The following is an 11,725-nucleotide window of genomic DNA, read 5'->3' as shown; positions in this document are numbered from 1 at the left end:
TCACCTGCAGCACTTGTGTGTAAGCAGGGAAGCGCCAACAGGGCACCACGATGGGAAAACCCCCAAACCCTCTCCAGGCCCTCAACAGGCTGGGGGGCCTCTCTGAAGTGTCTGCACATTAATGCCGGGGTATGGGGAATAAACAGGAGGAGTTAGAGGTCTGCGTGCAGTTGCAGGGCTACGGTCTTGTTGGGGTCACGGAGACGTGGTGGGATGGCTCCCGAGGCTGGGGTCTTGCAGTGGAGGGACGCAGGCTCTCGCGGTGTGGGGGCTCGGGAGGGAAAAGAGCACCGGCACAGCAGCATGGGGAGGAAAGAGCCTGGGCTTTGTCCTCAGGAGGTTCCCCAGGCCCTCGCTGGGTGAGCAGGGGCTGTGCTCTGCAGACCCCGCTCTGGCACAAGCAGACCTCTCCCGCAGGGATGGAGTGCCCACACTGCAGGAAAGGCGTTTCAGGGGCCAGTGCCACCGGGATGACGGCCTTGGACCGCCCCTCTGTAGGTAAAGAACTGAGAAACCTCTACACCTTCTCGTTACTGGAACGCTTAGTGTCCCTGCTTCTTCTCGTGGAGCAGCTGAGGATTGAGCTCCCTGTAGGGAGGAGGGAAACCCCTTTGTCCATGAGCGTGGTGGGTTGACCCCGGTGGGCAGCTGAGCCCCACACAGCTTGGGGAATGGGGGAGGGAACGGGAAGGGTGAAAATGAGACAACTGGTGGGTCGAGACCAAGAGAGTTTAATAGGTAAAACGAAAGCTGCGTGCGCAACCAAAGCGAAATAAGGAATTCATTCCCTACTGCCCATCGGCAGACAGATGCTCAGCCCCCTCCAGGAAAGCAGGGCTCCATCACACGTAACGGTGGCTTGGGAAGACAAACACCCTAACTCCAAACATCCCCCTGCCTCCTTCTATCCCCCAGTTTTTATTGCTTGAGCGCAGTGTCCTAGGGTCTGGGATATCGCTTTGGTCAGCGGGGGTCAGCTGTCCCGGCTGGGTCCCCTCCCAACTTCTTGCCCACCCCCCGCCCACTCGCTGGTGGATGAGAAACAGAAAAGGTCTTGATGCTGTGCAGGCGCTGTTCAGCCACAGCTCAAACAGGGGGGTGTCAGCAGCACTGGTTCGGTCACCAATCCAAAACACAGAACCCCACCGCCTGCTAGGAAGAACATTGACCCTCTCCCAGCCAAAACCAGTACGATGGGACACACACCTCCCGTGAACCCCCTACAGCCACCTCCTCCTCCAGAGACGGGTCAGGAAGGGGCACTTGGGGATCTTTTGGTCTGAAGAAAGGAAAGAGGGAGCAGCACTGAGAGGGCGTGAGCGAGCAGAGAGCACAACAGCCCTGTGGGGAGAACTTCCTCACAGGTTCAAAGTGAGGAGAGCCTTGCTAAGGCCCAGGGTGGGAATAGCTACTCCGCAGAGGATGGCTAAGTGGAGGTGGGGGGAGTGAGCGAGCGGCTGCGTGGTGTTTAGTTGCTGGCTGGCGTTGAACCACGACAGGGGTTAGAAAGGAAATCTTGGTAGTCTCCGAGTAGCAAATGCGATTCCCAAGTTAATCAGTATTGATACTGCGGTCTCCATCATCCTCTGGGCCGCCCTCACCCGCTCAGCTCTCTTGTACTGGTCTTGCTCACCTGGCGACAGAGAAACAGAGGTGTTGCAAGGGCAGGAGCTGAGCGCACAAGCCCCCAAGAGTGCTCTTGTCCCCCTCCCTCAAGCTTGGCCCTCTACAGGCAGTGGCATTTCTCCAGCCCAGAAGTTACTTTGCAGCTCTGTCAGGTAGAGGTCTATCTGGCGGATGCACTTGGCCAGGGTTTCTCTGCTTTGGAGGAACTCCTGCAGGACAGCAGCAGCCTGAGGACCACAGGTAGAAGAGGAGTCAAGAGGAGAAACGGCAGCTGGGGGGAAATGGTTTCTTGGGGGAAGGGGATGGGACATGGAGCCTCTCCCCTTGAAGGGGAGCTGCTCTTGGTCCTACCTTCACCCCCTTGCCAGGCAGTTCCCAGTATTTCTCCACCAGTGCCTGTTGGTCTCCTTGGAAGAGCTGGTAGCCCCCTGACACGCTGTAGTCCCCATCAGCGATTCGTCTCTCCATGTCTTGGCAGAGGTCCCTGAGAGCAGCCTCGCACTTGTCACGGGACGCCTGCTCGTTGTCCCTGCAGAACTTCACCTTGAGTGCCTGTACCTGGCGCTGTCCGGAAAGATGCGGGGGGAAGGCATCAGCCCAGGCGGAGCTGCATCCAGCGCTCTCATGCCGGGCACAAACCAAGCCAGGCCGACATGGAGGTTGGGTTCTCCGGTCTGTGGGGTAATCAGCCGGGAGGTGACCGATGGGGAGGGCGTTCTGTGCCCACGGACGTCTCTGGGCCAAGGGGCACGGGAGCAGAGAGCGTGAGAGGGCCCACGGGCTTCCCAAAACACAGGGGCAAGAACCACTCAGCAGGACAGGGGAAGCGTGGAAGGCTCCAGGCTTCCAGCCGGGGCAGAGACGCGTCTGGGCTGCAGCAGGAGAGGGGGCAGGGCTGAGCTCCGTCCCCATTGCAGCACAGCTTCGGAACCGCGGCAGGTTCGGGGACAACTGCCAGTCTGCAGCGCGTGAGAGCAGGCGTGGGCACCGAGGCCCCTCTGGAGAGGGCTCGGCAGCGTCCTCTGGCAGGGGGCAGGGAGACCCCTGCCCCCCAGGACCGTGCTCTTTCCCCAAAGCTGAGGGGGTGGTGGTGTCCCTGGGGAACCCCGGCTGGGCTGGGGACCACCTACTTGGAGCTCTGCCCGGAAAGGGCGGATGCCATCTTCAAATGCCCGTGCCACGAACAGCTCCAGCGCCTCCCGCGCGCACTGGGCGTGCAGCCCCAGTAGCTCCTGAAGGGTCTCCGTCGGCAGCTGCGCGCGCTGCTCCATCAGATCCCGGTACAACGCCACAGCCGCTTTCACTGCCGCTGCGTTCTCAGCCTCTGCCAGGGCCAGCGCCGCACTCTGCAGACACGGCACTGCCCCGCTCCGGATGGCCTCCACGTAGGTCGCTGCCAGCTTCCCCAGCACTGCCAAGGAGGACCAGGCATGAGAGAGCTGCAGCCTGAGCCAAACGCAGGCTCCCCTTCGGCCCTGGGTCCTGCCGTATCCCTGCTGCCTCCCTGCCGGACTCTTCCGGAACTTCTTTTCCTGACTCTTTCCCACCCCGCCTGCAACGTGCGGGAGCCCCAAATCCAGAGGCAGGGACGGCAGCCGGCAGAAAAGCTCTCCCTTTCCCCACCTGCCCCTCCGGCTCTGCACGTGGTCCTTCCCCAGGCACAGCCCCACCAGCTGCTGGCCACCCAGCCCTCTCGACAGCAGGACTCACGGCTCCCCGTTACGATGCGCCCGCCAGGGATGGCCTTGGCTGGAGACGTTTCCCAGACGTGGCTGCAGAGTTTCTCCACCTGCTGCTGGAACTCGGGGTTGATCCCATCGTCCGGAAGCTCCTCCAAGCGGACCAGGTCCCTCCTGCTGGCCGGCTGGTCAAAAACAAAGCACTTGCGAGCGGGAAAGAACCGGCGGATGCATTCCCGGAGCTCGTTGTAGCCTCGGGCCTCCGGGCTGCTGCCTGTGGGGAAGAGGAGACGGAGCAAGTCCACCGGGCTCGGGCTGTTGTTGAATTACACCGGAAGGCTGCTGTGTCCGGGGCTGAACGTCTCCGGCAGCACGGCACCGTTCCCTTACCGGCCTTTAACTCCAGGGCGTTCTCCAGGTATTCATCCTCAGTGATTTCCTTCCCATCCACCTCCAGCTGCAGTGTGAAATCCCGCACAGCCCAGACGAACGTCGGGAAGAAGCGGACAAGTTTTTCTGAATCCTCCAGCTCATCTTCACTCTTCTCGGCTGCTGCCTTCAACCTGACGTGCTCAGTCAGCTTCATCACATAGCTAGGGAGCTGGCTAAGGAAAGAGGGACCTCAGCTCTGAACGCAGGGGCATCGCCATCCTGCAACCGCTCAGCACTTCATGGGGAAGAGAGGAGACCCTGCGGGGACAGGGAACAGCCTGGAACCGCCAGAAGGAGGAGGGAGAAAAACCCTCAGCCCTGAGGTCCACGACGTGGCACTCCTCAGGACTCAGAGCACGTCACCGGGCACCACCAGAAGGTTCTGCAGCTGCTTGAGGAACTGGGATTTGTCAACCCCTAGCCCCCCACACAGGGAGAGGAGGCCATCCCTGGGGCCTCTGTCCCACCAAGGATACTGCAGCTGCTCCATGGCTTGCTGGTCAATGGTGCCTTTGCTGTTGTAGATCAGGGTGCTGGAGAGCAGGACGGATAGCACGAAGATCCATGTGTCGTTCTCGGTGTCGCCCTGCAACAACGACCCTTGGCGCTTATCAACAAGACTCCCTAAGCATGAGCAAAGCCCCAGATCCCCAGGCCCTGAATGCCCCCAACCCACGGGCCATGGCAAGATCAGGCTTTGGAGAGACCCGCCCCATGCCATCACCACGTCTTTCTGAAGCTGGGCTGATCCTCAGCTCCTAACTCTCAGGGTCCCACAGACCTCTACCAAAGTGCTCCCTCAGCTCCTCATTCCCGCTCTGCTGCTCTTTTCTAGAAAAGCGGAGGAATTTGGCAACTTGTCTACCCCGACCTCCTTCCCCATGGCCTCTTCCCACCATAGGCGGTGGGAACACCTGCACTCTGGTCACCATGGCTGGGCCCTCAAGAGCTTCCACAAAGTGCTGGGAACGCCCAAATGGAGCTTCTGCTTCCTCCACACCTTCTCCACGTCGCCCAGCCCTTCGGTGTCCAGCAGCACCAGGGTGCGTCCAGGCTGGCAGGGGTGAGGCACACACCACATCCAGATACCTTTGGTGTGGGGCTGCACGCTGGAGCCCAGGGAGAAACCTGTGGGGAGGACGCAAGGGCGGTAACTGCAGAGTGGGCAAACCCGGGTACCTTGGCCATGCAGGGCCGGGACCTCCCTCACCTTTCCTCTGGCCAGCCAGCCTGTTCATGAGGTAGGACTTGCCCGTGCGGTACGGCCCCGTGATGGCCACCACCACCACCGGCTGGGTGACCTCCGAGAGCACCTGCAGGGCCTCCTGCCGCACCACCAGCCCCTTCGTCCGCGTGTTCTCGATGAGGCAGACAGGCGCCGGCACGTGGATTTCGGACGCCATGGCTGGCAGCAAACGCAACCTGCAAAGGAGACGGAGAGACGGGCTGGTTAGCAAGGTGGGGACACCCCCCAGTCCCAGCAGGGACAGTCGTTAGCATCCTGCTTCCTTTTTCCAAGCAAATCGCGCTTTGCACCAAACTCCTTCCACCGCGCCTCCTCTTTTGGCCCCTCGCAAGCGCTGCTGTGAAGACAACGGTGACGCTCCCAAGAGGTGCACAGCCCCTTCCCCTTGGCCTTGCAACAGGAACAGCTCAGATTCTGACAGCCCAGTGGGAAAGTGGGAGTCCTCTGCAGTGTGTCCTCAACACCCGCTGGAAGTTTGCTGGGGGTGAACCATGCGAGAACGGGTGTGGGACATGGCAACGGCCTCCGGCAGGGCTGCGGGGCAAGAGGAATGACCGGAGAGCCGCAGCAGCGCTAAGGAAAGAGAGGTTGGGGGGTGAAATCGAAGCTTCGGGAGCTTCTTATTAATTTCTTCATTAATTTCTTATGCCCGACGCCATCAAACGCCCTCTCACCCCCCCTGTGCCCCGCACAGGGACACGCTTGTGCTGCCCTCGCAAGGCTCCCCTCCCTCCTCGCCTCCTCCCGTGCGGTGGTGGGTGACCCCCTCCCCACACTCCAGTGCTCAGCCCCCGCCCCTCCTCGCCTTCTGCCCCGATGGGGAGACTGCCAGCGGCAGGGGGGCTCTCACCGAATCCGGACCCTTCCCCTGCACAGCCCCAGCCATCGCCCGGCCCCTGCCAGGGTCCGCTAAACCCCACGGACGTGGAGGCAGCACAACGGCTCCTGCCGTGCCCACACCCAGGAGCTGCCCCACTGCAACCTCCCAGACACCCGGGGACTTGCTCCGGCAGCGAGGAGCTCCGACGGCACTGCCCGCTTCTGGGCTTGGAACCCTCTGGCAGGACCTCACAAGCCCTGCCCGCTTCCAGGAACAGCGAGGGGTCGCCCCTGGGGACAGGAGGCTGCCCCTCGTGCCACGGCGCTGCCAGCGCCGTGGGCAGGAGAGGAATGGTGAGGCCATAGGGTGCAAGCGCAGGCGAGTCCTAACTTGCACGCAGAGCCTCGGGGGTGAAGGCAGGCTCCAGCCACCCATTCCCCTTGCTCCATCCCAGAGCCCCAGCAGACCTTTGGACCTCTTCCTCCTCCCACCCGGCGGGGTCCCTGTCGCTGCCTGGGGTCAGGAGTCATTCCCAGCCCCAAAGCCCCGGGCTGCTCGCGTGGGGTGCGCAGGGGGGATTAGGGGAAGGGACTCACCGTCGTCTTCGTCACCCGCCCTGGGCTGCAACAGCTCTGCTGCAGCCGGGGTCCTGCCCTGCCGTTTATCCCGTGCCCTTGGCCCGCCCCTCTCCTCCTATTCCGGGAAACGAGGGTGTGTCAGAGAGCAAAAGTGAAAGTGGGGCTAGGAGGGAGCAGGAAACCCCATCGCTGGCCGGGGGTCTGGCCCTGGCCCGCAGCTGAGCACGGAGACTGGGGGCAGCTGACATAAGGACGGTTTAACCAGTGGAGGAACAAGAAGGGGCGGTGGGACACGGGGACCAGGCGCCCCGAGGAGCTGCGGGTGGCCCCGCGCTGGAAGCGCTTCGGGTCAGCTCGGAGGGGCTTTAGCAGCCTGGCCTGGTGCAGCACGTCCCTGCTCGCCACACGGGGGGTGGCCTCGATGATCTCTGAGGGTCCTGGCCGTTTGCCCACCCCCCGCCTGCTCGCTGCGGGGGGCAGAGGTGGAAAGAAGGCCCCGACCTTGTGCACGCACCGCTCAGCAGCAGCCAAAGCATTTGTGTGTTACCAACACCTTTCCAGCACCACGGGCTGGATGAAGACGGTTAACTCTGTCCCAGCCACGGGTGCTGTGCTGCGGTTCCCCCTTCCCTCTCGTATCCACCAGGTGGGTCCCTCACCTCCCCCCCCACCCCCCCAACATGACCCCCACGTCGCCCTGCCCCCCTTGGAGCATCCACTCACGTGCTTCCTCTTCTCCTCCACCCACGGACACGTCCCCGACACCCCGGCAGCCCTGCCGGGGCCCCTGCTGCTCTCCCACACGTGCGTCCCCCCAAAATGCCCCTCGTGGACGTGCCACCACCCCCACGAGCCTCTCCCCTGAGGGCCTGCCAAGAATTGCCCTGCTCGCCCCGAAGCCCCGGTGCCCCAGCACGCACACCCCCTCCCCGAGACCCCTCCTGCGGACACGCGCCGTGGTCCCCTCGCACCCACGGCCCTCGTGCCGCCCCCTCCCGAGGACGCGCACCGCTGACACGCGGGCATGCTCCTCAGCCTCCCCCCACGCACGCCCAGCCCCCATCTCCCACGGGCACCGCGCTGCCCCAGCATCCCCCCACGGACGTGCCCTGCACCCCATTTCCCTCACGGAGCCCTACCCCATCCCTCTTCCCCTCTCAAAAGGGGTGCCGCGGCCCCCTTGAAAAGACATCCCCTCCCCCACGGTGCGCCCACCCTCCCCTTGCAGAAACACCACGTCCCCCTTCCCCTCCCCTCCCCCTCCTCCGCAGGTCCCCGTGCCCCTTTCTCGCACCCAGGGGCAGGAACCACCCCCCGACGCACGGGCACCCCGTCCCCGTTTCCCCCCGCTCTCCCATCGAGGTGCCCGCTCCCCAGTGCCCCCACACAAGGGTGCCCTCCCGCGCCCAGACCCCAGCCCTCTGACCCACCCCACGGCTCCCCTGCGCCATCTCCAGGCTCGCTGCCAGCACCCAGCACCGACACGCTCATCCCACAGGCACCCCCGCGCCCGGGTCCCCTCGGGTGGCCCTGTCACCCCGGGTAGCCCAGCCCGCGCCCAAGGAGCCCTCCTGGCCGGCCGGTCCAGCTCGGCGTTTGCTGGTCAGCGCACACCGGGATTGGGGCGGGCACGGACGTTTGCCCCCGCGCGCCAGCACCGGGACGTGGGCTGTCACCCGTGGTCCCGCTCCAGACACGGGCGCTGAGCCCCTCGCTCGCACCAGTCCTTCCCAGCAGCTGGTTTTTGGGTCACGCACCATGCCCACCCCAACTGCTGGGGGCCGAGACCCCCACCTGCCCCGGTAGCTGCACTGAGAACCCCCCGCTCACGCCAGTGGCTGGTACTGGGACCCCACTTGCCCCAGTACCTGGCACTGGGACCCCACTCACCCCAGTAGCTGGCACTGGACCCCAATTTGCAACAGTAGCTGGTACCGGGATCTCCATTCACCCCAGTAGCGGGCACTGAGACTCCACTGGCTGCAGTAGCTGCTACTGGGATCCCCATTCGCTCCAGTAGCTGGTACTGGGATCCCCATTCGCTCCAGTAGCTGGCACTGGGACTCCACTGGCTCCAGTAGCTGGCACTGGGATCCCCGTTCACCCCAGTGGCTGGTACTGGGATCCCCATTAGCCCCAGTAGCTGGCACTGGGATCCCCATTCACCCCAGTGGCTGGCACTGGGATCCCCGTTCACCCCAGTGGCTGGTACTGGGATCCCCATTCACCCCAGTAGCTGGCACTGGGAGCCCCATTAGCCCCAGTAGCTGGTACTGGGATCCCCATTTGCTCCAGCAGCTGGCACTGGGATCCCCATTCAGCCCAGTAGCTGACACTGGGATTCGCATTAGCCCCAGTAGCTGGCACTGGGATCCCCATTAGCCCCAGTAGCTGGTACTGGGATTCGCATTAGCCCCAGCAGCTGGCACTGGATCCCCATTCACCCCAGTGGCTGGTACTGGGATCCCCATTTGCTCCAGTAGCTGGCACTGGATCCCCATTCACCCCAGTGGCTGGTACTGGGATCCCCATTAGCCCCAGTAGCTGGCACTGGGATCCCCATTCACCCCAGTAGCTGGCACTGGGACTCCACTGGCTCCAGTAGCTGGCACTGGGATCCCCATTCACCCCAGTAGCTGGCACTGGATCCCCATTCACCCCAGTAGATGGTACTGGGATCCCCATTAACTCTGCTAGCTGGTACTGGGATCCCCATTCACCCCAGTAGCTAGCACTTGGATCCCCATTCACCCCAGGAGCTGGCACTGGGATCCCCATTAACTCCACTAGTTGGCACTGGATCCCCATTCACCCCAGTGGCTGGCACTGGGATCCCCATTCGCTCCAGTAGCTGGCACGGGGATCCCCATTAGCCCCAGTAGCTGGCACTGGGATCCCCATTAGCCCCAGTAGCTGGTACTGGGATCCCCATTTGCTCCACTAGCTGGCACTGGATCCCCATTCAGCCCAGTAGCTGACACTGGGATTCGCATTAGCCCCAGTAGCTGGCACTGGGATCCCCATTCACCCCAGTGGCTGGTACTGGGATCCCCATTACCCCAGTAGCTGGCACTGGATCCCCATTCACCCCAGTGGCTAGTACTGGGATCCCCATTAGCCCCAGTAGCTGGCACTGGGATCCCCATTCACCCCAGTAGCTGGCACTGGGACTCCACTGGCTCCAGTAGCTGGCACTGGGATCCCCATTCACCCCAGTAGCTGGCACTGGATCCCCATTCACCCCAGTAGCTGGCACTGGGATCCCCATTCACCCCAGTAGCTGGTACTGGGATCCCCATTAGCTCCACTAGCTGGTACTGGGATCCCCATTCACCCCAGTAGCTGGCACTGGGATCCCCATTAACTCCACTAGTTGGCACTGGATCCCCATTCACCCCAGTGCCTGGCACTGGGATCCCCATTCACCCCAGTAGCTGGCACTGGGATCCCCATTAGCCCCAATAGCTGGCACTGGGATCCCCATTAGCTCCACTGGCTGGCACTGGGAACCCCATTCATCCCAGTAGCTGGCACTGGGATCCCCATTCACCCCAGTGGCTGGTACTGGGATCCCCATTCGCTCCAGTAGCTGGTACTGGGATCCCCATTAGCCCCAGTAGCTGGCACTGAGATCCCCATTAGCCCCAGTAGCAGGCACCCTTTCCAGCAGTGTTCAGGATCTCCCTCCAGACTTACGACCCCACCAGTTGCAAAGTCCAAGCTGGTCTTCCTGCGAGTGGCACCTGTAATTGCTTGTCAGTTAACGAGGCTGGGGCGGGTTGTTTCGTGTCACTGCTTTTGTTCGTGTTCCTCCCTTTCCTTCTCCCAACTCGTGCGAGGCCCTTAGCCGGGTCATTCAAAGAACAAACATCTCCGCGTGTCCCTACGCTGCTCGGTGCCTTCAGCAGCAAGGTCTCCCAGGCCTCTGTGATGTGTTGTGCTGCGTCTGGCAGGGACAGAGGTCATTTTCTCCAGAGAAGCTGCTACGGGGCGAGGGCTTGGATTTGTGCTGGAAACAGCGTTGGTCACACAGGGCTGTTTTCGTTCCTGCTGAGCAGGGCTTACAGACGGTCAAGACCTCTTCTGCTCCTCACCCCACCCCACCAGCGAGGAGGCTGGGGCTGCACAAGGAGCTGGGAGGGGACACGGCCGGGACAGCTGACCCCAGCTGACCAAGGGGACGTTCCAGACCATGAGACATCGTGCTCAGCATGTAAAGCTGGGGGAAGAAGGAGGAAAAGGGGACGTTCGGAGTGATGGGGGGCATATCGGTAGATCAGCTCACCTCATATTTGGGTGCCCTCTCATTTCAGAAGCAAAGCCTGAAGACAACTCAACTCACACCACGTACCAGGTCTCCACGCCTTGGAGGGAACGCCTGCGAGCCCCAGGGGCAAGCGTGCGAGGAGGAGAGCAGTGCCGATGCAGGTCAACAGTTGGCTGAGGAACTGGTGCTGGCAAGAGGGGTTGGGGCTCTACAACCATGGGACCCTGTATGCAGCTCAGGGTCTGCCTGGGAGAGACGGGATCCACCTCACCAGAGGGGCAAAGGAATCTTTGTCCGTAGGCTGGTTGACCTTGTAAGGGGGCTTTAAACGAAGGAGGAGAGGGAGAGAGCATCCAGCAGCCCAGTGAGGGAGCGACAGACAGGGTCGGTGAGCAAAGGGTCTGGGGTGATGTGACGGGAAGGGGTCACAAAGCCAACAAAACAGACCCTAAGCAGGTCACCTGCAGCACTTGTGTGTAAGCAGGGAAGCGCCAACAGGGCACCACGATGGGAAAACCCCCAAACCCTCTCCAGGCCCTCAACAGGCTGGGGGGCCTCTCTGAAGTGTCTGCACATTAATGCCGGGGTATGGGGAATAAACAGGAGGAGTTAGAGGTCTGCGTGCAGTTGCAGGGCTACGGTCTTGTTGGGGTCACGGAGACGTGGTGGGATGGCTCCCGAGGCTGGGGTCTTGCAGTGGAGGGACGCAGGCTCTCGCGGTGTGGGGGCTCGGGAGGGAAAAGAGCACCGGCACAGCAGCATGGGGAGGAAAGAGCCTGGGCTTTGTCCTCAGGAGGTTCCCCAGGCCCTCGCTGGGTGAGCAGGGGCTGTGCTCTGCAGACCCCGCTCTGGCACAAGCAGACCTCTCCCGCAGGGATGGAGTGCCCACACTGCAGGAAAGGCGTTTCAGGGGCCAGTGCCACCGGGATGACGGCCTTGGACCGCCCCTCTGTAGGTAAAGAACTGAGAAACCTCTACACCTTCTCGTTACTGGAACGCTTAGTGTCCCTGCTTCTTCTCGTGGAGCAGCTGAGGATTGAGCTCCCTGTAGGGAGGAGGGAAACCCCTTTGTCCATG

The 11,725-nt window shown here is 62.5% G+C and overlaps 1 protein-coding gene across 2 annotated transcripts; it reads right to left on the bottom strand.

The window, feature by feature from the left end:
- Nucleotides 1–715: 715 nt before the first annotated feature.
- LOC142077028 (guanylate-binding protein 1-like) lies at nucleotides 716–6,521 on the bottom strand. 2 transcript variants are annotated; one of them, XM_075139217.1, is made up of 10 exons: nucleotides 6,400–6,521; nucleotides 4,948–5,159; nucleotides 4,738–4,865; nucleotides 4,214–4,323; nucleotides 3,696–3,898; nucleotides 3,337–3,579; nucleotides 2,757–3,037; nucleotides 1,978–2,190; nucleotides 1,763–1,853; nucleotides 716–1,633 (listed from the first exon to the last, which is right to left on the bottom strand). In XM_075139217.1, exons 2-10 carry the CDS (start codon nucleotides 5,138–5,140, stop codon nucleotides 1,503–1,505), a joined length of 1,593 nt encoding a protein of 530 aa, XP_074995318.1. In that variant the 5' UTR covers nucleotides 5,141–5,159; nucleotides 6,400–6,521; the 3' UTR covers nucleotides 716–1,502. The 2 variants fall into 2 exon arrangements, with proteins under 2 accessions (XP_074995318.1, XP_074995317.1); XM_075139216.1 differs by having other exon boundaries at nucleotides 4,948–5,556; nucleotides 6,400–6,472.
- Between the last annotated feature and the right edge of the window lie 5,204 nt (nucleotides 6,522–11,725).

The sequence above is a fragment of the Calonectris borealis genome, unplaced genomic scaffold (genome assembly GCF_964195595.1).
Source record: "Calonectris borealis unplaced genomic scaffold, bCalBor7.hap1.2 HAP1_SCAFFOLD_133, whole genome shotgun sequence".
Lineage (NCBI taxonomy): Eukaryota > Metazoa > Chordata > Aves > Procellariiformes > Procellariidae > Calonectris > Calonectris borealis.
This window is presented reverse-complemented; position numbering and strand designations above follow the sequence as displayed.